This window comes from Phoca vitulina, unplaced genomic scaffold (genome assembly GCF_004348235.1).
Source record: "Phoca vitulina isolate PV1807 unplaced genomic scaffold, GSC_HSeal_1.0 scaffold3, whole genome shotgun sequence".
Classification (NCBI taxonomy): Eukaryota; Metazoa; Chordata; class Mammalia; order Carnivora; family Phocidae; genus Phoca; species Phoca vitulina.
Window position 1 is genome coordinate 72,120,640 of NW_022589706.1, and position 25,330 is coordinate 72,145,969.

Here is a 25,330-nt window from a genome sequence, read left to right on the forward strand (position 1 = left end):
CTATGTCGTCGTCTTCCCCAAACATTCTTCCTTAGTCTCAGACTTTAGTGATCCCTGCTCATGTTTATTATATATACATTTAATAAATAAATCCAGCAAGTGCTTATGAAGTACTTATCATGTGGTACTCACTGTTGTAGATGCTTGGTTTATAACAGAGGCAAGGTTCTGTCATGGATTTACAGTCTAGTGGAGCAAACATGCAATAAAAAAGCAAATAATATAGTTCTATGTTATGATGTTATTCTATAAAGAAATAATATGAGACAATATGATGACTATAATGAGGGGAGGGGAGAAGTGAAGTCATTAGACACTAGTTAGGGAAAAAGAAGACATTTGAGCTGAAATATGAATGACCTGAAGGAGTTAACCATGCACATATACAGAACATAGGCTATCTAGGCAGAGGGAATAGCAAGTGCAAAGGCCCTGAGACAGGATTCAGCTTGGTGTGTTTAAGGAACTGAAAGAAGTCCACTATGACTGGAGCATAGTAAATAAAGGAGAGAGTGATAAGAGATTGAATGAAGTAGTCAGGAACCAGATCATTTTTTGCCTTGTAAGTTGTGTTAAGGGATTTAGATTCTTATCCCAATTAATTGGAAAGCCCAGTACAGGATTTTAATCATGGGAGTAATATCTGATGTATGTTTTTAAAAGAGCCCTCTGAATACTATGTAAAATTGATTGTGAGGGAGAAATAATGAACACAGGAGACTAGTTATGTGTATCCCCTTAGTTCAGGCAAGAGATGATAGGAAGTTAAGCTCAAGAGGTACTAATGGAGAGGGAAGGAATTGGGTGGGTTTGTATTTTAGAGGAAGTGCTGACAATGGAGGGGCAGGGGTTGATGGATAACAAAATAAAAGAACCAGTGAATTTGGTAAGAATTAATTGAGTTGGTAAGAGTCTGTGAAATTGGTTAAGGTCAGTTCAGTAAAAAAGCTAATAGAATCAAGATATAGAGGGGTGAGTGAGTTACAAAAAAAGGAGGTGCTTAACATCCAGACTTTAGAGATGTTAATCTTATTGATGAAAAAGTAAAAGTTATGAATTCTGGAGTGCATGGCTGAGATGTTCCAGGCATGAGACTTACTAGCCTTGGAGGAATTATCTTTGAAGTGAAAAAGTCAAAGAAAATAGCAGTCATGTTAGTCAGTGATTCAACATGACAACTCCGAAGTCATCAAGAATGATTGTTTGAATGGGGTAAAGAGGAAGAGAGTGAGTCAGGGCCTGAAGCAAATAGTGGGTGAGGTAGAGGCAAGAAAATGAGATGAGTAGATAGTGGTATAATCTGATGATATGAGCCTTAAGGGACTGGGGATTTTGGAGGATCTAAGATGACTAATGTTAGAAACAATATTGAGGAAGGCATTATCTTCATTTCCAAGTTTATAAACATACAAGGTATGAGAAGGAACCTCTTTTTGAAGGGACTGCACAGAAGGCGCAGAACAATAGAGGGTACAGTGGAGTAACAGAGGATTTGGGACAGCTGAGAGGAATGGGAAATTGATCATATTGGGAGATACATAAAAAAACAGTAAAGAAACAAGAATCCAGGAGATGATGCATGACCCGAGGGGTTTGCCCTTCTGATTGTGGCAGGTAAATGGATGGAGAGTATGATGGGATTTATCCTTGTGGTCTGTTAGAGGAAAGTGGGCAGGAGAATCTAAGCTCCACAAGGGCAGGAAATTAAAGTAGGCAGTAGAATACGTGAGGATGCCTGGCATGAAGTGGAATCCAAATGCCATTGTTGAATGAATGAGTGAATGCAGTGATTAATGGGAGAGCTCAGGACGAATGATCCAGAAGATTTAGCTAGAGAGTGTGTGACCCCTAGCTTTTGTTCTCTAATGCTAGTGGGATACTCACTCGAGCATAAGGTGCTTCGGTGGCATTCTCAAGACACTGGCTTCTCCAAGGACTTATGGTGTGTGGCTGTTGCATAGTAGGCATTCGGACAGATTCATGTATATTTTCAAATAGGTAACAGATTGAGCAGTGCTACTTAGTAAATAATATATCTTTTTATTCTGGATCTGAAATAATACCTTTATAATTTATAAATTCTTTTTATAATGTTAGGATTACATAAATACTACAAAATGGCAGGTTTCTGCCCCATAGAGGAAGCTGTTTCTAGCTAATTGAAATCAATAATAGGAGCCATCAAGAAGAAATTGATGATGCAGAGTGAGAGGGGCAATGGTTAGTGGTTAGTACCTTACAGTTACTAAGGGATGTAGGCTTTTATCAGGGGATTATTCCAGGTGATTTTAAAGTTGGTGTTACCCCTTAAAATCTTTATATTATATTGGGTTTTTAGAATAGATATAGTGTAATATATGCTCAATCTTTATCCTGTCTTATCTTGGGACCCTATAGAAAAATTTCTCTAGGGGCACCTGGGTGGCTCAGTTGGTTACCCATCTGCCTTGGGCTCAGGTCTGATCTCTAGGTCCTGGGATTAAACCCTGAGTTGGACACCCTGCTCAGTGGGAAGTCTGCTTCTCCCTCTGCCCTTCCACCCTGCTCGTGCTCTCCTTCTCAGTCTTAAATAAATAAATAAATAAATAAATAAATAAATAAATAAATAGAAAAAATTCTCTAAAAATATCAAGGAATACTGTAGAGTTAATTAACCTAAGGAATTCACATAATGTTAAGACAGGGCATTATTCAATGATTGCCCATTAGGGAAAGCAACAGTAGAGAAATATGTAAGAGTTAAGGCAGAATTTGAAAGGTGTGAATAAAATGGAATATATATATATATATAGAGAGAGAGCAAACTCTTCCCCCAACATAAATAATAAGTTCCATTTGCTTCAGAGATCTCCCTTATTCTTTCCCTCTTTTCCTTTCTTCTGTAAAGTGGGAACCCCCAAGAAAAATAATTTGAGTCAGTCCTTTATCTTTGCTCTCACAAAAAGTAAATCTCATTTTGGGTGGTATTTTCATGTTTGATCATTTCCTTCTTAATCTTTTTACATCTAACATTCAGTCCTTTCTGCTTCCCCATGTATAAAAAGCAAGGATGCCCCTACTTGCTGATTTTTAAGTTCACTGTAAGGTGCCATCTGTAATGTAGAATTAGCAGGCTTAAATAATGTTTTTAGGCTGCTACAAAAACAAAGGCTATTGAAATCAGTTAATAAATTTGGCTTGTGATTAAGAGTGCCAGAAATTTCCAGCTTAAGTTTAATTGATTTAATTTTCCAGAAGGGAAATCCAATATTATTGTGTGAATGTTTGCTTTGTGGAAGAGTGAAAATACAAAGGACAATTGTCATTTTCCTCCTTTACTTGGTATAAAATACATATTTTATACCTCCTTTACATATTTATTCCTCCTTTACTTGGTATAAAATACATATTTTAAGGATTGAATTTCTCCTCTCATTGCCATGTGGGGATGTAATAAGTCACTCTATTTGGTTATTTTGTGATATTTATAAAGAGAGTGAGGAATTGAAATTTTTCGTTGGAAACTTGAAGTTTTTGTGCTGCAAAAGAAAGTTTCTGCATTCTTTTTCACATATTTTAAAGGTTAGCCTTTGTGACGAATTTATTCTTACATGGTTTACGTATAATTCTAATATGGGTGAGCCAGATTAGCATTTTGAAATTGTATTACTGATGGAGAACTTTCACATCCTGCAATCAGGAATAGCCAGTAAATAGTACTAAAAACAGGCAAGTGTATAGGCTTAAGGCACAGAAGACAGAAGAGGAATGGTCAACTGGGTCTTATACCAAGACTAAGTAAAATGAGGAATGTACTCAAAAAGAAAAACTGTACGATTCCACCTATATGGTGGAGCTATTAAAGAAATAAAATTCACGGAACAGAAAGTAGAATGGTGGTCACCAGGGGGTGGGTGGTGGGGAAAAAGAGGAGTTGCTGAATGGGTGTAGTTTAAGATTTGCAAGATAAAGTTCTGGAGGTCTGTTTCACAACAATGCGTATACTTAATACTACTACTGAACTATACACTTAAAAATGGTTAAGATGGTAAGTTTTATGTTGTGTTTTTTACCACAATAAAAAGAACATGAGGACTGCACATTTGTCAATTGAATTTAGCCACAAAGAGATCATTAGTGACCTTGGCACGAATATGGTTTTATCAAGGCTGGAGGATGAGGCCCACTTGAGCTGGTTGAAGAGTGACAGGCAGGTGAGGAAATGGAGACAGTATTTCTAGAGTAAAACTATTATTCCCTTTGGCTGTTAATGGGGATAGGAAAATAGAAAGGGAAGGCAGTTTTGTTGGTGTTTTTTTTTGTTTGTTTGTTTTTTTTGAGAAGCTATACTATAGTATTTTTGAATGGGGACTCAAAGCATGCAGTGGAGAAGAAGAATAGAAAATACAAAGGAGATAGATAATTGAGGCCCCTGAGAAAAAGGGAGGAGATGGAGTCCACAGCATAAGGATCTTGCTTTTTGACAGCTGTCAGTCCTGGGGCATAGAAAGAGAGTTCCATTCCCTGTTCCTGCAGGATGGTAAATTAGTAAGATGAGCAACATCACCCTGGCTTTGCCTGGACAGATTGCTAGTATGGGTCCCCATTGGAAAGCATGGAAAGACATAATTGCCGAGAAAGATAATGCACAAATAGCTCTTTGTTCATTTTTCCGGAGAAAAGCAGGCCAAAAGCCTGCAAGCTCAATTCTCCAGACATATCTGGGAAGGATAAAGTCTTCATACCTCGCTTTCGTAAGAAATGAAAACTCACTTAACAAAGAGAATTTGGCTGCTGTAGAGGTGCTATTAATTAGAGCTTCTTCCAATCCTAAAAGGAATAAATATTAGGGAATGACAGAATTAGAGTAGATATTGATGTCTGTTCCATATTAAATGAGGTAGTTAAAGATTTTCTTAGGTCTAGTATTTTTAGAGGTTGGCTAAGCAAAGGGATAGGTAATCAGTGTAAGACATGGGAAACTGGCCAAGTGCGTTTGTTTGGAAACTTGGAAATCTGGCTTTAGAAGGAATTTCATGAGTTCTGTGAACTTTATTCTCAAGTGACACTCATTTTTCCAATCAGCATAGTGCATGGAGGTATTGGAAGACTGAACTCCAGCTTACTCCTTTTTCTTATATCTTAGTCCTCGATATGTATTAGTATGAAAACATTGATAATTCTTTATATTTTCTTTTTTTTTTCTAGAATATTGATAATTCTTTATGTTGTAAAGGACATTTTTAGAGGTATTTTTGGAGGTCTAGTAATTTCTTAGAAGTTGATCATGTGCCCCTTCTTGCTTAGGTAGTAATATAGTATCTGTTTAACCTGAACTGCCATACAGTCTCCAGTCTCTAGAAGGTACAAATATTTTCTAAGAAATATATGTATATTGTGAGTGACTTCTATATTTGAAAACAATAAGTTTCATTCATGCATTCATTCAACAAATATTTATTGTTTACTTTGTGGTAAGTACTTTGTTACACTTCATTTGTACCATTAAACATAATGGTCCTTGACCTCAGGGAGCTTCTAATTTGGTTAGGGAGTCCAGAATTAAACAGATAACCACACAAACTGTCTGATTACATCAATTACAAATAAGTTCTGTAAAGAAAAGGTGCAGGGTACTTTGAAAGCATATGACATGGGCAGCCTAAGGTGATGTGGGGAATTGGAGAGGCCTCCCAGAGGAGGTGACGTTTAAACTGAGGGCTGAAGGACACTTAGAAATTAGCCCAGTGAAGTTGCGGTAGAGAGGTAGGCATAAAAAGTGAGAAGTAGCAGACTATGCAGAGGTCTTGAGATGGGAAGAAGCTTGGCCTGTTTCGGGAAGAGATGGAAAACCAGTTGGACTGGAGCAAGGCAGAGAAAAAGAAGAGCTCTGTAAGATAAAACTAGAGAATAGGGAGCCCAGGACCACAGTTGTCTCTAAAGCAGTGCTGGAAGGCTCAGCAACAGACAGGATCAGATTTGTATTGTTAAAAGTGTACTCTGGTAGCTATGTGGAGAGGTTTTTCTCTAGACAGGGGTTAGCAAACTTTTTTTGTAAAGATACAGATAGTATGTATGTTAGGTTTTATGAGCCATATGGCGTGTCACAATTACTGACCTCTGTATGTAATGTGAAAATAGCCATTGACATATGTAAATGAAGAAACCTGGCTGGGTTCCATAAAACTTTATTTAAAGTTTATTAAAACTTTGTGGCTGAAATGTGAATTTCATATAATTTTCATGTGTCATGAAATATTATTCTTTTCATTTTTAAAAAACCATTTAAAACCTCTCTTAGTTCATAGGCCATACAAAACAAAGTGGTGGGCTACATTTGGCCTGATACTCATGGTTTGCTGACCCCTGTTATAGGACTTACAGTTCTTATTCTTTTAACATTTTCTACTCTGTCTCTTAAATGATATCTTAATTCTAACATGACATTTTTGTTAAGTTGTCTGCCTTTTCTTTTTCAGCACTCTGTGGTAAAGGTGTGACAGGTGCTAAATAAAAAATGGGAATATAATCTCTCCTTTTCTATTTCTTTATCTTAGTGTTACATTTTCTATTCTGAAAATCAGTATAATATGGCTGATATATTCTATTTTTTCCACAGCTTTTTTTTTTTTAAACAACAGGCAATTTTGTATTTCTCCTATTTATGTTTTCTTCCCAAAGTATTATACTTGGTGCTTTCTTCTTTCAAACCTCACACTGCATTTTTCATCTTTTTTTAACCTGGTGATAGTTCTAAAATTTAATTCTGGCATTCAGAAGAAAAAATGGTACAGACATCAGAAAAACAAAAAGTTAAGCAACACAGCTGCATGCAAACATTTGTTGTGCGATTGGATAAAATACTTTGTTTACATCGAGATAAACAACATCCATATTATTTCAGATCTACAAACAGCTTTCTGAATTGAAAGGAGGTTTTTAGTTTCTTTCTTGCAGTGCACTATTCAGGCAGCTGCCCCACAAGATGCTGGAAAGCATTATGTAGTGGAAATAGTACAGACAGACCTGGTTTAAATTCCATCTGACTCTTACAAGGTATATGATATTAGGCAACTGAATTAATTTCCTAGAGCCCAACTTCCCTGAAACATGCAAAATACACAGTCTTTTGTATTGGGACTCTGTGTGAGAATTCCCATACGCCTTTCTTCCCTCACATGAAGGTAGCCATGTTAAAAAAAATTGGGGGAGGGAATAGATTTGGTGGTGGTGAGGGTGTTGGTTTGGGTTTTAACCTTACTGCAGATATGAAGTTAAAAAAAAACAAACAAAAAACTAGAGTTATGCTGAGCGAAATAAGTCAATCAGAGAAAGACATGTATCATATGACCTCACTGATATGAGGAATTCTTAATCTCAGGAAACAAACTGAGGGTTGCTGGAGTGGAGGGGGGTGGGAGGGATGGGGTGGCTGGGTGATAGACATTGGGGAAGGTATGTGCTATGGTGAGTGCTGTGAATTGTGCAAGACTGTTGAATCACAGATATGTACCTCTGAAACTAATAATACAATATATGTTAAAAAAAAAAAGATAGCAGGAGGGGAAGAATGAAGGGGGCGAAATCGGAGGGGGAGACGAACCATGAGAGACGATGGACTCTGAAAAACAGACTGAGGGTTCTAGAGGGGAGGGATGTGGGAGGATGGGTTAGCCTGGTGATAGATATTAAAGAGGGCACATATTGAATGGAGCACTGGGTGTTATATGCAAACAATGAATCATGGAACACTACATCAAAAACTAATGATGTAATGTATGGTGATTAACGTAACAATAAAAAATTAAAAAAAAACCTAGAGTATTCTCCCAAAGGAACCAGTGTACACTTAAAAGGTGGTATAGATGATAAATGTCTGTACTTTTCATTAATATTTCCTTTGCCTTGTTTATTTTGCTTCTGAAAACTTAGGTTTGACAGTTCTCTGGAAGACCTACCTCAGAGTGGACCTCACCCACCTGCAACTCCTCAGGTTTTACATATTGGTAGCCAAGTAGCCACACTTTCTAAAGTAACCACGTATTCTAGGTAGAGTTTTTTTCCCTCATGGTATGTCGAAATTTTAATGCTGGTGGTGAAATTAAATACTAAAACTGACTAAAAAGGAACAAGTGATCATAGATTACAGAACTGACATCATTAATATATAGACAAGAAACTTTGGCACTCAGCTGTGGAACACCGCTTTATACCGCTTTCATATTTGTGTATATGTGTGTCTCTCTTTTTGTTTATTTTCAAAGTTCTCATATAGAGTTAGGAAATCTATGCCTTCTGTTTATTCACTGTGATTTGGAAAGTCAACTTTCTTGAGTTTGTTGTAAGTCTACTGAGTTAGAGCATTCACCTCTAAAAACGAAGTGATACGTTCCACGTTCCCACACATATTCTAAAGGTATTCGGGTTACTTATAAGATTTTGCAGGTCTCTGCTGATACTAAGTCCTTTTATATTATTATTTGTGATACAATACAAGGAAAGAAGTCCATTACGGTTTCCTTTTCTTTTTACAGGAGAAAGACAATTTAGCTGATTTACTTTTTAGCTGATTTTTTTATAGACTTAGGTTTCTAGTTGTTATTTGCTGTCACTTCCCCCAAATAGCAGCCATTGCTTGAAAGATGCGGAGTAATTGAGGAATTCAGAGTTGAATCACTTGGTAACTTTTTCTTCCACATTGCATGACACTCATATTACCCTGCTTTGCCACTGATAGCATCTCTCTTTTCTCTTTCCAGACCCATTCTTTCTTTTCTAGCCATTCACAACGGTTGCTAAAACATAGCCATACAGTTCAATTCAATTATAGGCTTGCAGAAAAACTATACTTAATTCTGTATGATTTTTAAAAATGGCTTGCCACTGTTTCTTTAATATGCTTTCTAATTGTAAAGCTATAGCCAGTGGAACTGTGAATAATGGATTATCAAATTCTTCTGAGAAGGAGAAAAGACTTACACAAATGCACAGTTTCAGACATCAGAGCTCTCATTAACCTGGATTGAGTTTGGCACATAATTACTTTGTGTTGGAGGTGACCACTGTCACAAATTGTGAAAAAAGTGGTCATAGAATGGTGAGGATGTTCATTAATAACTTGCATGCATAAATGAGGAGGAGAGGTTACAGGTTTCATGCTATACATTTTAGACTTTCTTTTAACTTAATAAAAAAATTTCTCAATTTCAAGTTGATAACCAACTTGGAAATCATTACAGTCCCAATGATGGAATGTTCATTTCTGTCCAGGTGTTTGACCTTTTCTAAAAGACGAAAGGAAAATATTTATTATTTTAAGTCATAAGTGTTCTGAAAATGGAATTTCATACCAGCATTTTTGAGTCTTTACAGAGCTAACTGGAAATAGAAGTATAGAACATCAGCAGAGAGGGTGATGTTTTAGTCATATTCACTTTAACTACTGTTTATTTTACAAAGGTGCTGTCCTTCCCCAAGTAGGTTTATTCTCAATATTTTAAAGTTATTTCTTGTTCCTTTTAATATGTATTGCTGCTTCTGAATAGGCAGTCGGTTGTACCTGCTTCTCCTGAAAGCACAAGTCTCATTAAAATGTCAGACTCTGGGTGTATATCATCTCTAAGGTAAAGCTCTATATGTGGAGTCTTTTTAGAAAAATCGACATAACCTTCCTTTCTGTGATTACAGAAATTCAAACTTCATATTTAGATTCATTTTCTACTTAGATGCTGACAAATCAATCTTCATATGTGTGTTTTGTATTGATTTAACTTTAAATAGGATACATTCAAAAGCATTTGTATCTCAAAAATCAGTTTTATGGAGGACTATATATCAAATTTTAATTTCTGAGAGAAATCACAGCAACGGTAAATAAATGACCTGAACTCTTACTACACTTCTGTATCATACCTTTTAATGTCTAAATATTAATATGAGATGGTTACTGTCTTATCTTTATTATGCTATCTCTTCTCACTTTCCTTTTTTTGTTCCTCTCCTCTTTTTTTTTCTTTCCCTACGTATCAATTTAAGCAGCTCCACCAGAAATGCGGTGACAAGTTCTTTGGCAGGTTTTCGAAACTTTTCTACCTTCTCACCTCCTGCTAGATACAGTGCTGCAGTTCTTAGTAGTGCGGCTGCTACCGTGTCTGCTGTTCTTGCTGCAAACCCAACCAGAGCTACACGTACGGGGTGCGTCTCGTGTGACTCCAGCAGTTCCCGCTGTCTTACAGGTCCCCTCAAAGCAAACACAGCATTTGAAGCAGTCACAGCTGTCTGTGAGATCTTGGTTGTGTTGTGGCCCTGGGTTGTAGACATAGCCCACAATGTGTATGACTGGCTTTTCTTTAAATCATCCTTTCATCTGTTGCCATGATTCCCATTTATCTATGATACTTTTCAGTTGCGTGGATTACTGCAGGTTGTATGCTTATTGAGTTTTGGGTTTTTATAATTTTTAGTTTTTATATCTGGGACAGAATCAGCCATCAATAGATAATTTTAAGTTCTTATTGGTATTCTTTTCGCTCACAAACTGATTGTATTTGAGGGTGATCTCAAGTCTAACTACACCCCTCCTCCCCAAAAAAAGAATAACTTTTTATTTTTATGAGATTTTGTTTTTACATAATTTCTAGTAGTCTTTATAAAGCTTTATGGGCTTTCTAAAAGATTGTCTCAACTAGTTTTGGTGAAAATTTAGTCAGTTCTGTATTAATGAGTAAAATAATAAGAGTACTCAGACATTCTTTTCATCCTCTTTGTTCTTTCTGCCTGTCTGTAAAATGTCTGTCTCTGTCTCTTTCTGGAAATGTTTCAAATCACAGACTGTAAAGACTACTTTCTGCTGTTGGTTGTGTGATTTTTCAACTTAAAACTCTTTCTAAATGCTCACCAGGCTCTCCAGCCCTGATAAATATCACTCCCTCCTGGATGCACTTTGCATCAGCCCTGTTTCCAAGCCTTTAGTTTTTTCGTACCTGCAGTCCTCGAGGAAGTCATCGGGCTCGATCCATGTTAAGAAAATAAGGTACTGTGGAGCAGATATCACAGTGGTGGTTTGCTATAAAAGACACTGCTTTCTGTAACACCTAACCACTGTATTAACAAACCAGGTGAGAAAGTCCTAGAGTGGATTTGTGTTCAGTTTTAAATTAACTGTAAATTCAGTGCAATGCTAATGGACAAGCATGTTATTTTAAATGATCATTAACTCCCCCTTTAACCCTTGGTGACATCTTTTATTAGCACACTTGATGTTTAGTATGAAATTATGAGTAATTTCGTGAGTATTTAAATTACAGTATAACCATTTCATTGCGTGGATGGTACCTATACTAGGATAGTCAAATGTTTCGTAAGACATACCTTTATATCTTTTGAAAAAATGAAAAAGAATAATAAAATAACTCATTTTGATTGGCTACTACTGTCTTATATAGTTCTTAAATATGAGGGTTTTACTTGGGCAAACAACTTAATTTTTACCATATCTGGGAAATTCTGAAACACAAAATTAATTTTTCTCCTAAACTTAACAATTCTGCCAAAAATTATTAGGCATAATATAAGAAATAAAAATATCCCAAGTGTTCATGAAATGTATAATCTTAACGAAATAACTGTTTAAAATCGTCTCTGATGGAACATAAAATTAATGGCAGAGTGTACAACTATGACTATAATTAGTAAAAGCCTGATATGACATAGGCTATCTACTCATCATGTGTTTGTATTCTAGTCACTGTTATGGAGGTTTTCAATATACTTAATTATAATTCTGAGTAACTTTTAAGGGAGATATTTAAACAGGGAGAGAGAGAGAGAGAGATCATTGTACATTTTTCTCTAAGGAAAAAAAGACACTTGAAATTATTTTGTATTTGTGGAATTGTGAGTGTTAATTGAGCAGAAATCTTTCATCGTCAGGGCTAAGTCTATACAGAGACAGGTTACTTAACCACACTTGGAATAAAAAATCCCTTTGAGGACCTAATGGAATGCTCACATCTTCTCTCCAGAAAAATACCTATTGCATTTTTTTAAAACTAAATGGCCAATGGTATGTTTTGATGGATATCAAATGGAGATGGGATAGGGAAAATTGGAAATAGGATGGAGAAAAATACCAGTTGTGTGAGAATACCCCGTCTCCATTAGTGGCATGCTCATTCAGCTCTTATCTTTATATTCCAGTAAGTTATTTTGCACTCGCTGTTTAATAAAAAAAGAGCAACATTAAAATTCTTGCAAACCTTGCTTGGTTGGAGAATTTTAATGCTTTTCATTTATCATTGTGAAACTAAGGACAATTTTATAACATTTTTGTACATAACCCTTACGTGCAGAGCAATCTGTCTTTAAGTAGAGATAAATTACTCTGAAGGAAATGAATCAAGTTTTCCCTTCAAATCAAACATTTTGGTTTAAATAAACTTCTTGTTTTAAAAAAAAGTGTGCATGAAGTTATGGACTGATGGATGCTATCCATGGACCTGCTTATAGAACAGGTGTTAGTAGCCATTATCACTTTTTATTAACAGCAATAGGCACAAACTAAATATATTTTGGTATTTGGGAAAGGGAAATGATTTTCGACAGGGTAAGCGAGTTGGCATTCTGGAAAGCAGGAACACTGGGTTTCCTGAGGAGACCTTTTAAATTTTAAATTTAGAAAAAATATATGAGGCATGATTTCAGAAATAAGATACCAATTTAAGTTATCATGCCATACTATATTAGTAAATTAGTCATTAATTAAAAATATTTTTGCTGTTAGTGATTATTGTAACATTTTATTCCCAAATATAAAATAATATAGCCAATGACTTTATTAATTCTTTAATCTTTAGTACATGATACCTATTGTTTATGTATTTTATTTAAATAGTAGCTAATACTAAAAATTAGGCAAAAAGACGTTAGCTCTTTTAGAGACCTAGGCATTATATATTTAGATATATGATTGTCTCGATAAAACCCTAATATTCTCCCATTCCTACATTAAATGTTCTAAGTAAATAGAGATCTATTTCTCCTGAGACTGTTGAACTCCGCTTATCAGTCCTGAATTTAAATATAAATGGAACAACTTTCTTGCTTATAATTTAGAATTTTATAAGGTCTTTATAATCTACTGCACACACTTTGTATCTAAAGAGTACTGTTTAAGATTTAAACATTTTAGCCTTTTGGGAGAGAATATATAAAGACCATGTACAAAGGATACAATAAAAATGTACATATGTATAGGTAAAAATTGAAGTGTAAGAAGAGACTCTCCATTGTTTGGGAGAATGTGGGACCTTTCAAAGTTCTGTGGACAGATTTTTTTTTTTCCCTCTATGCTTAGCATGGAGCCAAGTACTTTACTTGTATTACATGTATTATCTCATTGTGTTTCATTTAATCCTAACAATAACCTTGGAATAAAAGTAGTATTTTCGTCTGATTTTACAGATGAAGAAACATGATCAACTTTGGGTAACTTACCCAAAGTCACAGTAAAGTCCCCAGCCTCAGTTTATAATGTAGTGCAGGAGACAAGATACATAAAGAAGTTACTGGTATTTATTTACTTTTTTAAACCCTGGGTATTACAAATTGAAATGTTAACTATATGTGATGCAGTTAATATGTGTCATGAACTGAGGGAAGGAGTGTCTCTACTTCTAGAAGATTAATTAAATATATTAATTGTTTGGTATGGTACACAGTGCATGATAGATATTATTTTTACTACTGTTGTTAATTATAAATGGTACTTGGATGTGTGCAGAGGGAGAGTGGGGGAAGTGCCTTCTATGTGGAGCCTGAAAAAAAATGGAGAACTGTGGACAGAGAAGAGGCATGGCCAGCATATAATTTGTATCACAAAGTGATAGGAGATAATGATTGGACAGGTAGACTGTAGCTGTATCTTAGAAGGTTTTGAATGTCATGCTGAAGCATAACTTATAACTTAGCCCTCCACCCTCTGATGGTTAAATCGGGTCTGCAGCCTCTCCATCATCTACTTGAATACCCTTTGGAGACAGGCCTCTCACTAAAGGTATTGTTAGGAAACAGAATACTTCCTTTGGACAATTTTTCACATTAGGAAGTACCTCCTTTTATTGAACCAAATCTGTCTCACCATAGACTTGACAATGCATTAGGCAAACAGAATGTAGCCATGGAGGGTGAATCCACATGTCACATATTTGAGGATTGCTCTTTCGCTTCTCCTGAGGTTTTTTCATACCCTAGGCCAATGTTACCAGTTCCTTCAACCAAACTTCACTAGGCTTGGCATTAATTTTCTATCATCCTGGTCAACTTTCGTCTACGTAAGTCTGTCTGGCAGCTGTCCTGGAGTTAAATTTTAACTCATTCAGGTTATTAAACATTAAATGATGATTTGGGTTTTGTTATTTCCAGATTATATTTTTGTTTCATCTGTAACTTCTAGTATTGCTTGGTCATAAATTTTCTTCTCAGAACTGTGAATATATGGATTATTAGTTTTTTTCCAAATCCACATGAACCCTAAAATTAACCTTAGAATTAAAATGACCCGTACTGCTGTATTGTTTTCAAAAATCATGTATTTGTAATGTATAAGAATATTGAAAATAAGTCTTTTATCATTTTAATATATTAATTATCCTTTTCATATGTTTAAGCTCTTTTCTGTGCCTTAGAGTATGCTAAGTATTTTGTACATAATTATCTTACTTAAGCCTCATGGAACTCTTATGAGCAAAGTATTATCCCCATTTAAAGTTTAGATAAGTGAGACTTAGAGAGGTAAAATAATTTGTTCATCACAAAAGTTTTAAAAAGGTACTCATAACCATTCTACTATAAATCTTAAACTCTATTTCCATTAATATTATTTATTGTGTCATCTTTATTGATACGCGGTCAGCATTGCCATTAAGTAGTTTTTTACTTTTGATTTATGAAAATTACTAAAATGCTTAAATTTTTCATTGTATTGTATGTTTTAATATCAAGTGGATTTCAGTTTTTCATGAAACTGATTAGAAATGATAAAAGAAGGTGATGGCTCTGTTACATTTGAATTTGAGAGAACGATAATAAGGAACAATATTTCAAAATAGCTCTAGAATGATTTTTCAAAACTGTTTAGTGTCAAAGGTGCCCTAGGACCCCCCCCCACTAGAGGATTTATAGAACTGGGTATCCAGTTGTACTCATGACTAAGATTTATTATAGTGTGAGAATACAAAGCAAAATCAGCAAGGGAAAGGGTACATGGGATCAAGTCCAGAAGAAAAGAGGCTCAAGTTTCCAAAAGTCTTTTTTCAGTGAAGTCACACAGGATATGTTGATTCCTACAGCAGTGAGTTGTTTTTTTTTTTTAAAGATTTTATTTATTTATTTGACAGAGAGAGACAGCAAGAGAGGGAACACAGGCAGGGGGAGTGGGAGAGGGAGAAGCAGGCTTCCCGCAGAGCAGGGAGCCCGATGCGGGGCTTGATCCCAGGACCCTGGGATCATGACCTGAGCCGAAGGCAGACGCTTAACGACTGAGCCACCCAGGCGCCCCTGTGTACAGCAGTGAGTTATGATAAAACATGTGAAGTGTTATCTACCAGAGAAGCTCATTAGATACTAAGTACTTAAGGTTTTTATTGGAGCTCCTTATGTTGTCACGCTGTGCCTAGTTCATACTGTAAGTCCAGACTCACAGAAGGAAAGTAGGTATTTAGCATAAACCACATTGTTTGTATAGCTTAGGCACAGTGAGCTACTCTTACCTTTTAGAGAAAGTTTTATATGACTGTAGGGAACTGTTTACCAGCCAACTTCTCAAATGCCAGTTAGAGGCCAACCTTGCAAACAGGCCTTCCTAAGACTAGGCACCCTTAGGCCTCCTTTGTTAGGTGTTCATCCCAGATTCAAGAGCACTGGAGAAATTAGGTATTCTTATTAATTTGGTAGTATAACGGACATGATTGAATTTGAAATTTCTTTTCATTGAAATAATATCAACCTAAACAGTATAATTAAGGGACATTTATTTTACTGGTCATTAATTAGTAGTCTATATTGATCTACTCCTCCAGCTGTTGTTTTCAGTTATTGAAGGACTTGAGTTTCTGTGCATGGAATTATTTAAGCAAGCAATATCTTGATTTCTGTTCAGAAGTTATAGGATGTATTCTTCTTATTGTTGTTATAATAACTTGAGAGAAACTGCTATAGTATTATATCATTCCAAAGTACATATTTTATAATTTGAGCTACCTAAAATTAATTTTTTTTGAAATGACAACATATAATTATAAATAATAAATGACAGGGTAATGAAAAGCCATATGATCTTCCAAATCAAACTGGAACCAGCACAGATAAGGCCTCCTGTTAAGCAAGTAAAGTAACTCTGGTTGAGTGACGACAATGGCAGTCTTGTCTCTTGTTTTCCTGTATTGTGAACATAGAACACTGGATGTTCTCTTAAGCTGGGGATGTTGTCTCTTGTTTACCATTCTGTGGCCAGTGCATAGCATGATGTTTGGCATGTAGTGGGTGCTTAAATATTTGTTCAATGAATGAGTGACTGAGTATTGAGTGAAAAGAGTGGTAAGATGTCAGGGAAACTTAGTTCATAAAATACCAGAAGAATTTGAGAAAGAAGGGGAAAAAAAACCTGTGCCATTTCATAGAGATTATCAGGAATTCTCTAATAATTAGTTGCTTTAATCTAGATGATTTTTCTGAAATGTTGAGATAGAGAAGAATAGGAAGAGGAAATTAGCTTATTATTCGAAAGGATTGGCTGTAACAGTGTTTCAATAGCCTAATTTCTCATGATAGACCTTTTAAAGAAATTTCCAAAGTACTGAACAAATGTAATCTTCTTTCCTTTCCTTTCTTTTTTTGTTTTTGTTTGTTCATTTCAAAGAGAGACAGTCCCTCAGTCATAGTTTTCGAGTTTTTCTTTTTTAAAATATTGGTTAATTAATATTTTTGTTTTCCTTAGAGATTTAATAGATTGAGAAAAGAAAGGATCATTGCTAAGTTAGTTTGCTACCACTTCACCAAAAATGTTCCCTTATTTTCTTTCTAGCAACACCCAGGACACTTCTCAGCAGGTGGCCCCATCAGTAGCTTCAGCGCGGAGCATGCCTGAGAGGCAGGAGAGCCCAGCCTCCAGCAGACCAGGGGTGACCGCTCTCACAACTGCTGCCGCCTTCAAGCCTCCAGGATCCACCAACATTGTCAAGTCACCAAGTTGGCCACAGCCAAACCAAGCAGGTATGCCAAAGAAATCTCTTGCTTTATGTTTTTCTTAAGTATAATTATGAAAATGTCTTCCAGGGTGTATGATAGAATTCACTGGTGAAACCCATTCTCAACCATCTAAGCTTTAAAAAGGTCTGCAAGGAATAGCTATAGTGATTTTCCTCTGAAGTATTTCATAAACATTCTGTGTGTGTTTGATACAATTGCCCTTTGCTATTCATAATTACAGAATTTGGAATTTCTTTGTTTCCCAAATTACCAAGAAATGTGTGGATTGTAAACTTGGGATCTTATTAACGAACTATATCATTGGAAGGTTAACCTTGGAAATCCGACATTTTAGTTTTGATGATATATACAAAATAACAACAGAAGCATTTATTTTCATCAGTTACTGAAGAAAAAATCTTTGACTTCTTGTCTTCTGAAGATTTATGAGATGGAGGTGGAAGAAGTTTTCAGTGCCAGAAAGAGAGCATATTTTATTTTAGTTGTTTTATTTTATTTGAGTATAGTTGACATGTAATATTAGTTTCAGCTATACAGCATAGTGTCTTGACAGTTCTGTACATTATGCTGTGCTCACCATAATAAATGTAGTTACCATTTGTCACCATACATTATTATAATATTATTGACTATATATTCCCTATGCTGTACTTTTCATCCCTGTGACTTACTTAATTTATAACTGGAAGTTTGTACTTCTCAATCCCTTTGACCTATTTTACCCATCCCATTAGCCCCTTACCCTCTGGCAGCCACCACTTAGTTCTCTACATTTATGACTCTGTTTTGTTTATTTGTTTGTTTGTTTTGTTTTTTAGATCCCACATATAAATGAAATCATATGGTATTTGTCTTTCTCTGATTTATTTTACATAGCATAATACCCTCTAGGTCCATCCGTATTGTCACCAAAGGCATGATCTCATCCTTTGTTATGGCTGAGTCCATTGGATATTTATACCACATCTTTATCCATTCATCTGTCGATGGATACTTGGATTGCTTCCCTATCTTGGCTGTTGTAAATAATGCTACAGTAAACATAGGGGTTGCATATATTTTGTTGAATTAATATTTCTGTTTTCTTTGGGTAAGTACCCAATAGTGGAATTACTGGATCCTACGATACTTCTATTTTTAAGTTTTTGAGGAATTTCCATACTGTTTTCCACAGTAGTTGCACCAAATTCTAGTCCTACAAATAGTACACAAGAGTTCCCTTTTCTCCACATCCTTGCCAACACTTGTTATTTCTTGTGTTTTTTATTTTAGCCATTCTGACAAGTAGAAGGTGATACCTAATTGTGGTTTTCATTTGCATCTGCCTGATGATTAGTGATGTTGAGCATCTTTTCGTGTGTCTTTTGGCATCTGTATGTTTTCCTTGGAAAAATGTTTATTCAGGTCCTTTGCCCATTTTTAATCAGATTATTTGGGGTTTTTTGGTGTTGCCTTGTATAAGTTCTTTATATTTTGGACCTTAACCCCTTATAAGATATATCATTTGCAAATATCTTCTCCCATTTGATAGGTTGCCTTTTCATTTTGTTCATGATTTTCTTCCTTGATTTTGCTGTAGTCCCAATAGTTTATTTTTGCTTTTGTTAATCTTGACTGAGAAGACATATTTAGAAAAATGTTGCTAAGGCCAATGTCAAAGAGATTACCGCCTATATTTTTTAAGGAGTTTTATTATGGTTTCAGGTCTCAGAGTTAGGCCTTTAATTCATTTTTAGTTTATTTTTATGTATGGTATAAGAAAGTGGTCCCATTTCATTCTTTTGCATTTAATTGTCCAGTTTTCCCAGGAATGTTTATTGAAGAGACTATCTTTTCCTCTATTGTAATGTTCTTGCCTCCTCTGTCATAGAGTAATTGACCATATAAGCTTGGGTTTATTTCTGGGCTCTGTATCTTGTTCTATTGATCTATGTTTCTGTGTTTGCGCCAGTACCACAGTGTTTTGATTACTGTAGCTTTGTAGTATAGTTTGAAATCTGGGACTGTGATACCTCCAGCTTTGTTCTTTTTTCTCAACATTGCTTTGTCTATTCAGGGTCTTTTGTGGTTCCATACAAATTTTAGGATTGTCTGTTCTAGTTTTGTGAAAAATGCTATTGGTATTTTCATAAGGATTGCATGGAATCTATTAATTGCTTTGGGTAGTATGGATATTTTAACAATATTATTTCTTCCAATCCAGGAGCATGGAATGCCTTTCCATTTGTTTCTGTTGTCTTTAATTTCTTTCATTAGTGTTATTTTATAAGTTTTCAGAGTACAGGTGTTTCACCTCCTTGGTTAAGTTTATTCCTAGGTATTTTATTATTTTTGGTGCAGTTATAAATGGGATTGTTTTCTTTATTTCTCTTTCTGGTAGTTCATTAACGTACAAAAATGCAACATATTTTTGTGCATTGATTTTGTACCCTGCAACTTAACTGAATTTATTAGTTCTAACAGCTTTTTGGTAGAGTCTTTAGAGCTTTCTATATATACTATCATGTCATCTGCAAATACTGACAGTTTTACTTCTTCCTTACCAATTTGGATGCCTTTTATCTCTTTTTCTTGTGTAATTGCTGTGACTAGGACTATGTACTATATTGAATCAAAGTGGTGAGAGTGGGCATTCTTGTCTTGTTCTTGATCTTAGAGAAAAAGCTGTCAGCTTTTCATCACTGAATATGATGTTAGCTGTGGGTTTGTCATATATGGCCTTTATTATGTTGTATGTTCCCTATAAACCTACTTTGTTGAGAGTTTTTATCATGAACAAATGTTGAATTTTGTCAAATGCTTTTTCTGCATCTAATGAGATGATCCTATGGTTTTTATCCCTCATTTTGTTATAGAAAGAGGACATTTGAATAGTTGGTGCAACAATTTGGTCTCAATCTGGAAACCTGAGTTTTCATTCACTTCTACAGATAAATAGCTTTAAGTAAAGTCACTTAACCTCTTTGACCCTCCATTTTCTGATTTGCAAAATAAAGACAGACTAAATAATCTCCTGTTTTCTCCCAACATGAATAAAGGTGATGATTATAGGACTAAAGGACTTCTCTTAACAAGAAGATGGGACTATATACTTAAGTGTTTCCAGTCCTGTCCTCAACCTTCATCTCTTTGCACTCTTTATACTCTCTAAATGATCTGTCATCCAGATTCCTTTTACAACCTAGCCACTGATAATTTAGAGTCCTCTCTGTCCTGAACTCCGTATCCCCAAATTTTTTACCTACTTGCTGTTTCCAAGTGGTACCTCAAATGCAGCATGTCCAAAAGTATTATTACCTATCTCTGGGAATGGTACATCCACCCAGTCACCAAAGCTCCAGTGTAAGCTTGAGAATCTCCCACCTCTATCCCCACGTTTTCATAGTAACTAACACCTAGTGATTTCACTTCTGAGTATTTCTCAAGTTTCTTTTCTCCTCTCTCTGGTCAGAGTCATTGCCTTGGTTCAGGCCTTTGTCATTGCAAACAACTTCTAAGTAATTTCCTTGTCTCCTTCTCATCCCCATCAATCTGTCCTTCATACTGCAGCAAGTATCTTTCTAAATCTCTGATTTGCCCACTTCACTCTCCTGTTGCAGATGCTTTACTGTATTTCCCCATTCCTTAACTTACCATTGAAGTCTGTTTTCAATCTGGCTCCCACTAACTTCTCAGTGGTCATTTCCCACTGCTTCCAAATTATAATCTGTGCCATAGTCTTACTAAAGCATCTTAAGTTGCTGAGACATGCCATGTTACCTTGCTTTAGAATGTTCTGGTCCTTCTTCATAGAATGTGGTTTTTGTTTTTGTTTTTTTTTTACCTTGACCGCTATAGAATTCTAGCCTTTCCTCATCAGTGTTGGGATAAGTGTTGATTGAATACACAAGGGACTACTTTTGAATATATATATATATATATATTTTAAGAATTTCTTTAAGGATTGATCATTTATTAATATTTAAGAATATTTTGACAGTTGTAAGAGTGGATTTTTAGTTAATTTAGGAATGTATCTTTTGTTTTACATTTTCCATAGTGTTAAATATATTAGACACTAAATTTTATGATTAATAAATTATCTTTAGAAAAATACTAATTATGGTTAAAATTATTTCATAGTGTCATATTGAATAGTTTTGAATTACCATTATGTGTTATTAATTTTGCAAAAAAGCTAAAATTTTTTTGTTGGGGGGCAAGAGATAATCCTTTGCATATGATCTCTACTGTTTTAAAGACTATTTTATCACTTTCAAAAACTTAAAATATTTAGACATATCAATAGCTTCTGAAATTTCTGGACTGTTAATTGATTTAGCAAGATTTATTCTCTTGGGGGAAAATGCCAACAGCCTAGCCCCCTCCTTTTTTAGTTATTTTCCATTTACTTGAAGCTTATCAGTGAGGTGGAGATTTGCTGAAATTATTTTGTATGTGCATTAGACTATAGAAAGTAACTTTAGGAAAAATCTCCTTGGTGTAGTAATTGGAAGGAAACAAGAGAATGTTTCTTAAAAGCAAGGGAAAGACTACTGATGTAGAAACTGAAGGGAGGGCATTTGGTATGTGCACTGGAGAGGGCAGAGAGTATATATACTGCTTTTGGAAATTCAGAAACTGTTGTCAAAATACCACTCTGACTGTTAAAGGGAAAAGAAAAAATTGAGGCGGAATTCCTAGAGAAGACACTACAGCAAAATTACCACAAGAGGGCAACAGAATCCTGTCTTCTTTGAGTGTAATTTGTTATAATTATCAAAGCAGTCAAATAACACAACTATAATCATGATTCATATGGTTAGTATTTAAAAGATTATACTTTTTACAGAAAATATAATTTAATTTGAGCAAAACTATAAGAGTATAAACCATTACACATTATATGACATTATAAAGCATTAATATCATAAAATGTATGAATCATAGTTGAATTACATCATGATGCTTAGCTCAAATTAGAAAATATTTGCAGAACTCCTGCTGTTTATTTTGCTCTCGGTGCTACAAATTGGCATTTAATGTGTATTATATGATGTAAAAGTTACTTATTTTACACTGTTTTGTAAAAATCATAAAATAAATAAAAAATCCCCAGCCATAAAACAAAACAAAACAAAAACATCTCAGAATCTACTCTTACTCTTTGATAAGTAGTTTTAAGAGCTTCCTAATGCAAATGAAAAGGTTCTTTTGATTTAGAAGGGGATAGCTGTTTCATTATGGGTTCTTAGGTTCTTCACAGTTCACCTGTGAAAACTACAGTGCCAGCCAAAGGGAGGCAAAAGCTAGAAAGGCCAGTTGCTGCCCAGCAGACTCCAATAAAGTATTGACTTCCCTCACACTGAGAACTTCAGGCTTCTTTATTTTGATACTAAACAGCTGTGTTCAATGTAGGTGAAAACACTGTAGGTGTTACCAGTGATGTTTTAAAATAAGTCCTAAAATTGGGTGAGAAGGATGAGATAAAAATTACTAAGTTGCAGTCTGTAACTCACTTGGTTGATCCTGAAATCAGTTTAATGGACCACAGCCAGTATTCTCGTTAAAAAAAAATGAAATAAAATGGAAGAATGAAATAAGAATATTTTAATATATTAAGTATTAACATAGTAAGAGTAGATAGGTATCATGTTACGAAAATGTGGTTTTAGTTTGTATATATAAGTAAGTACAAACACATATTTGGGGTCAGCAGGTAAACATGTATTTTGGGTCACAGTATTTCTTACTATGTTTTAGTAGTTAAGAAAAAATTTGGAAGTTGTTTATTTAAATAAGTATTTTAGACATACTTTTGTCTATTGGGATGACTAATACGGTTTTGAAATGATAGGCCCCCCCCCAAAAAAAACTGCATTGAAAAAGACCTACTAGTGTGTTCTGAATCTGTTATGGTTTTCCATTACCTCCACTGAAGTTCTGACTTTGAATCTTAGATCATTTCATTTGTGGTGTAATATAGCTTGTGTTATCCAGAAGACTTTCCTATAGTAATGCTATAGAAGTTGATAAAGAAGAACTAGGTGTATATGTTAACAGCATTATAGTTTAGATTGGATCCTCTTCTCTTTCACAGGCATGGAGTGTAACATACACCACCACACATGCATATGCACACTTGTCAGTGGCTGGCAAAGACCTAACTATTACCTGACACAGATGTTGAAAAGTTCATAGACTTGCATGAAAGTATTAAGAAAGCTTAGAAGGCTAAATGAATATTATCCCCAATACCTGCCACCCCGGTCTTAATCAGTGGTGGAAGAACAGTCTCAGAACTGTTTGTGTCAATTGGCCATTTAAGTTTAATAGTAAAAGACTGGTTAATGATAACAATGCATCGTAAAACCTTCAGAAGGAAAGGAGAATGTTTTGTGGACCATTTGGTTCTGTGTGTGTGTGTGTGGTAGTTTTAAGTTATTAGTTTTTAAAATCAGTACTTTTTAATGGAAACAAATTGACCAAAAATCTGTCACAGAATTTTGAGACCCATTAAAACAAAAGTTTAATGAGAAAAAAAAAAAAGATACAAAAGAAGTAAGAATCCAAGCTTGAGTTTTATGTAAGTTAGCAATACTACTTTCTATTTGCCCTGTGCCTTTAATACTCTAATAATTTAGATGTAGTAGTACCTTCAGAAATGTTGACTTGATCTAGAACGATACATAAAAGGTGACATTCTTGTTAGTTTTAAGAACTGGGGATTTGTACCTTTTTAAAATTATATTTTAATTCACTATATTTGTATGCCTACAAATATAGGCATATATTTGCTAAAAAAATCTACCTTTTTGGTAGATTTTTTAATGCTTAAAATCGTAATATTGTATGTAATAAGTAGTTAGATAGATGTTTTATGGTATAAGTTACAAATAAGTTCCTGTGTTTATGTAGGCGATCTATTTGCTGTGTAATGTTTTCCCTAGATTCTCTTTCAGTTATGGATTCCAGATTATGTAAGTTTAGTTCATTTGATGCAGATATAAAATATTTCTATCTTACCAGATCTAGTCAGATGTTCTTCACAAATCTAGTCTTAAAAGTCATGAAGAGCCATTAAATGTCAGAAGCACATCAGTTTTCTAACTTGAGTTTAATTATATACAAAATGAGAATGACTAATTCATTAGAATATAATTAGTGCTTTGCTGGACCAGGCCTATTGTTCATCTAACCAGCTTTGCTGACAGGTGGTGGCTCTGAAGAATAAGAGTGCCTGCCCTATCGGGCATGAATTTCAGAAGGCCAGAGATGTTCCCTAAATGGAACATTTGAGCCTTCAATTTTTTTATCTGTTAAGATAAGGGTCTAAAAAAGTCCCCTATAACGTTGTTTTGTATGTATGTATATAAGTGAGTGTGTATGCACACACACAAATGATGTAACATATATTGAAGTGTGTGGTATATAGATGGTACTCAAGAAAGGTTAAGTTTTTACCTCTCTGTTCCTTTTAGTGATAGCATTAAGAGCTCACGCTGTTAACATCCAGCAGAATAGTTCTCATGTGACTTCTCTGCTTGAAAATGTTTTGGGCTCTCTGCTTCCCACACATTAAATGTTTGGCTTCTTTACAGAGCTTATGTGCCCTTTATTACCTTGTGCCAACCTCCTTCTCAAGCCTATTTTGTAATATAGTTCTTCATGTTCTCTGCAGTCCCATCACACTAAAGCTCAAGAGTTCATACCATTCTTTGGGCACACACCTCTGTGCTTTGTAAAGCTGCTGCTTTTATTTGAAATGCTTTTCCACCCTTCTACCCCTGAAAATTTCTATTCACTCTTCAAGACCAGATGTTATCTCCTTTGTGAACCTTTCTTGAGCCCTCTAAATTATTGGCTATTCTTTCTCTGTGTTCCTACAAATGTTGATGATGGCTTTATTATAGCATTCATCGTATTCATTGTAATTATTTACCTATGTGTCTTTTACCGCTATTTTTAGATCCTCTTAAGGACAGGGACCAAGTCTTACTAATCTTTGTTTTACACTACCTCAACAATACCTGGCACAGTTTATAGTCCTTCAGTCAGTAACAGTGGCTGAGTAAATGAGTGGGTGGATAGGTCAGTTTGTTATATT

General features: G+C 35.0%; 1 protein-coding gene across 8 annotated transcripts in view; it reads left to right on the plus strand.

Annotated features, from left to right (window-relative positions):
- The window catches only part of PDLIM5 (PDZ and LIM domain 5), a 206,866-nt gene that overhangs the window by 139,343 nt on the left and 42,193 nt on the right, over positions 1-25,330 (plus strand). For 4 of the 8 annotated variants that reach the window (XM_032400854.1, XM_032400856.1, XM_032400855.1 and 1 more), the window contains one exon: positions 17,060-17,247. In XM_032400854.1, coding sequence (XP_032256745.1) covers positions 17,060-17,247 — 188 coding nt within the window. Of the gene's footprint in view, positions 1-7,911; positions 8,029-10,017; positions 10,174-10,879; positions 11,012-17,059; positions 17,248-25,330 lie in introns of all 8 variants that reach the window. The other 4 variants (XM_032400850.1, XM_032400853.1, XM_032400851.1 and 1 more) reach the window with 2 other exon arrangements.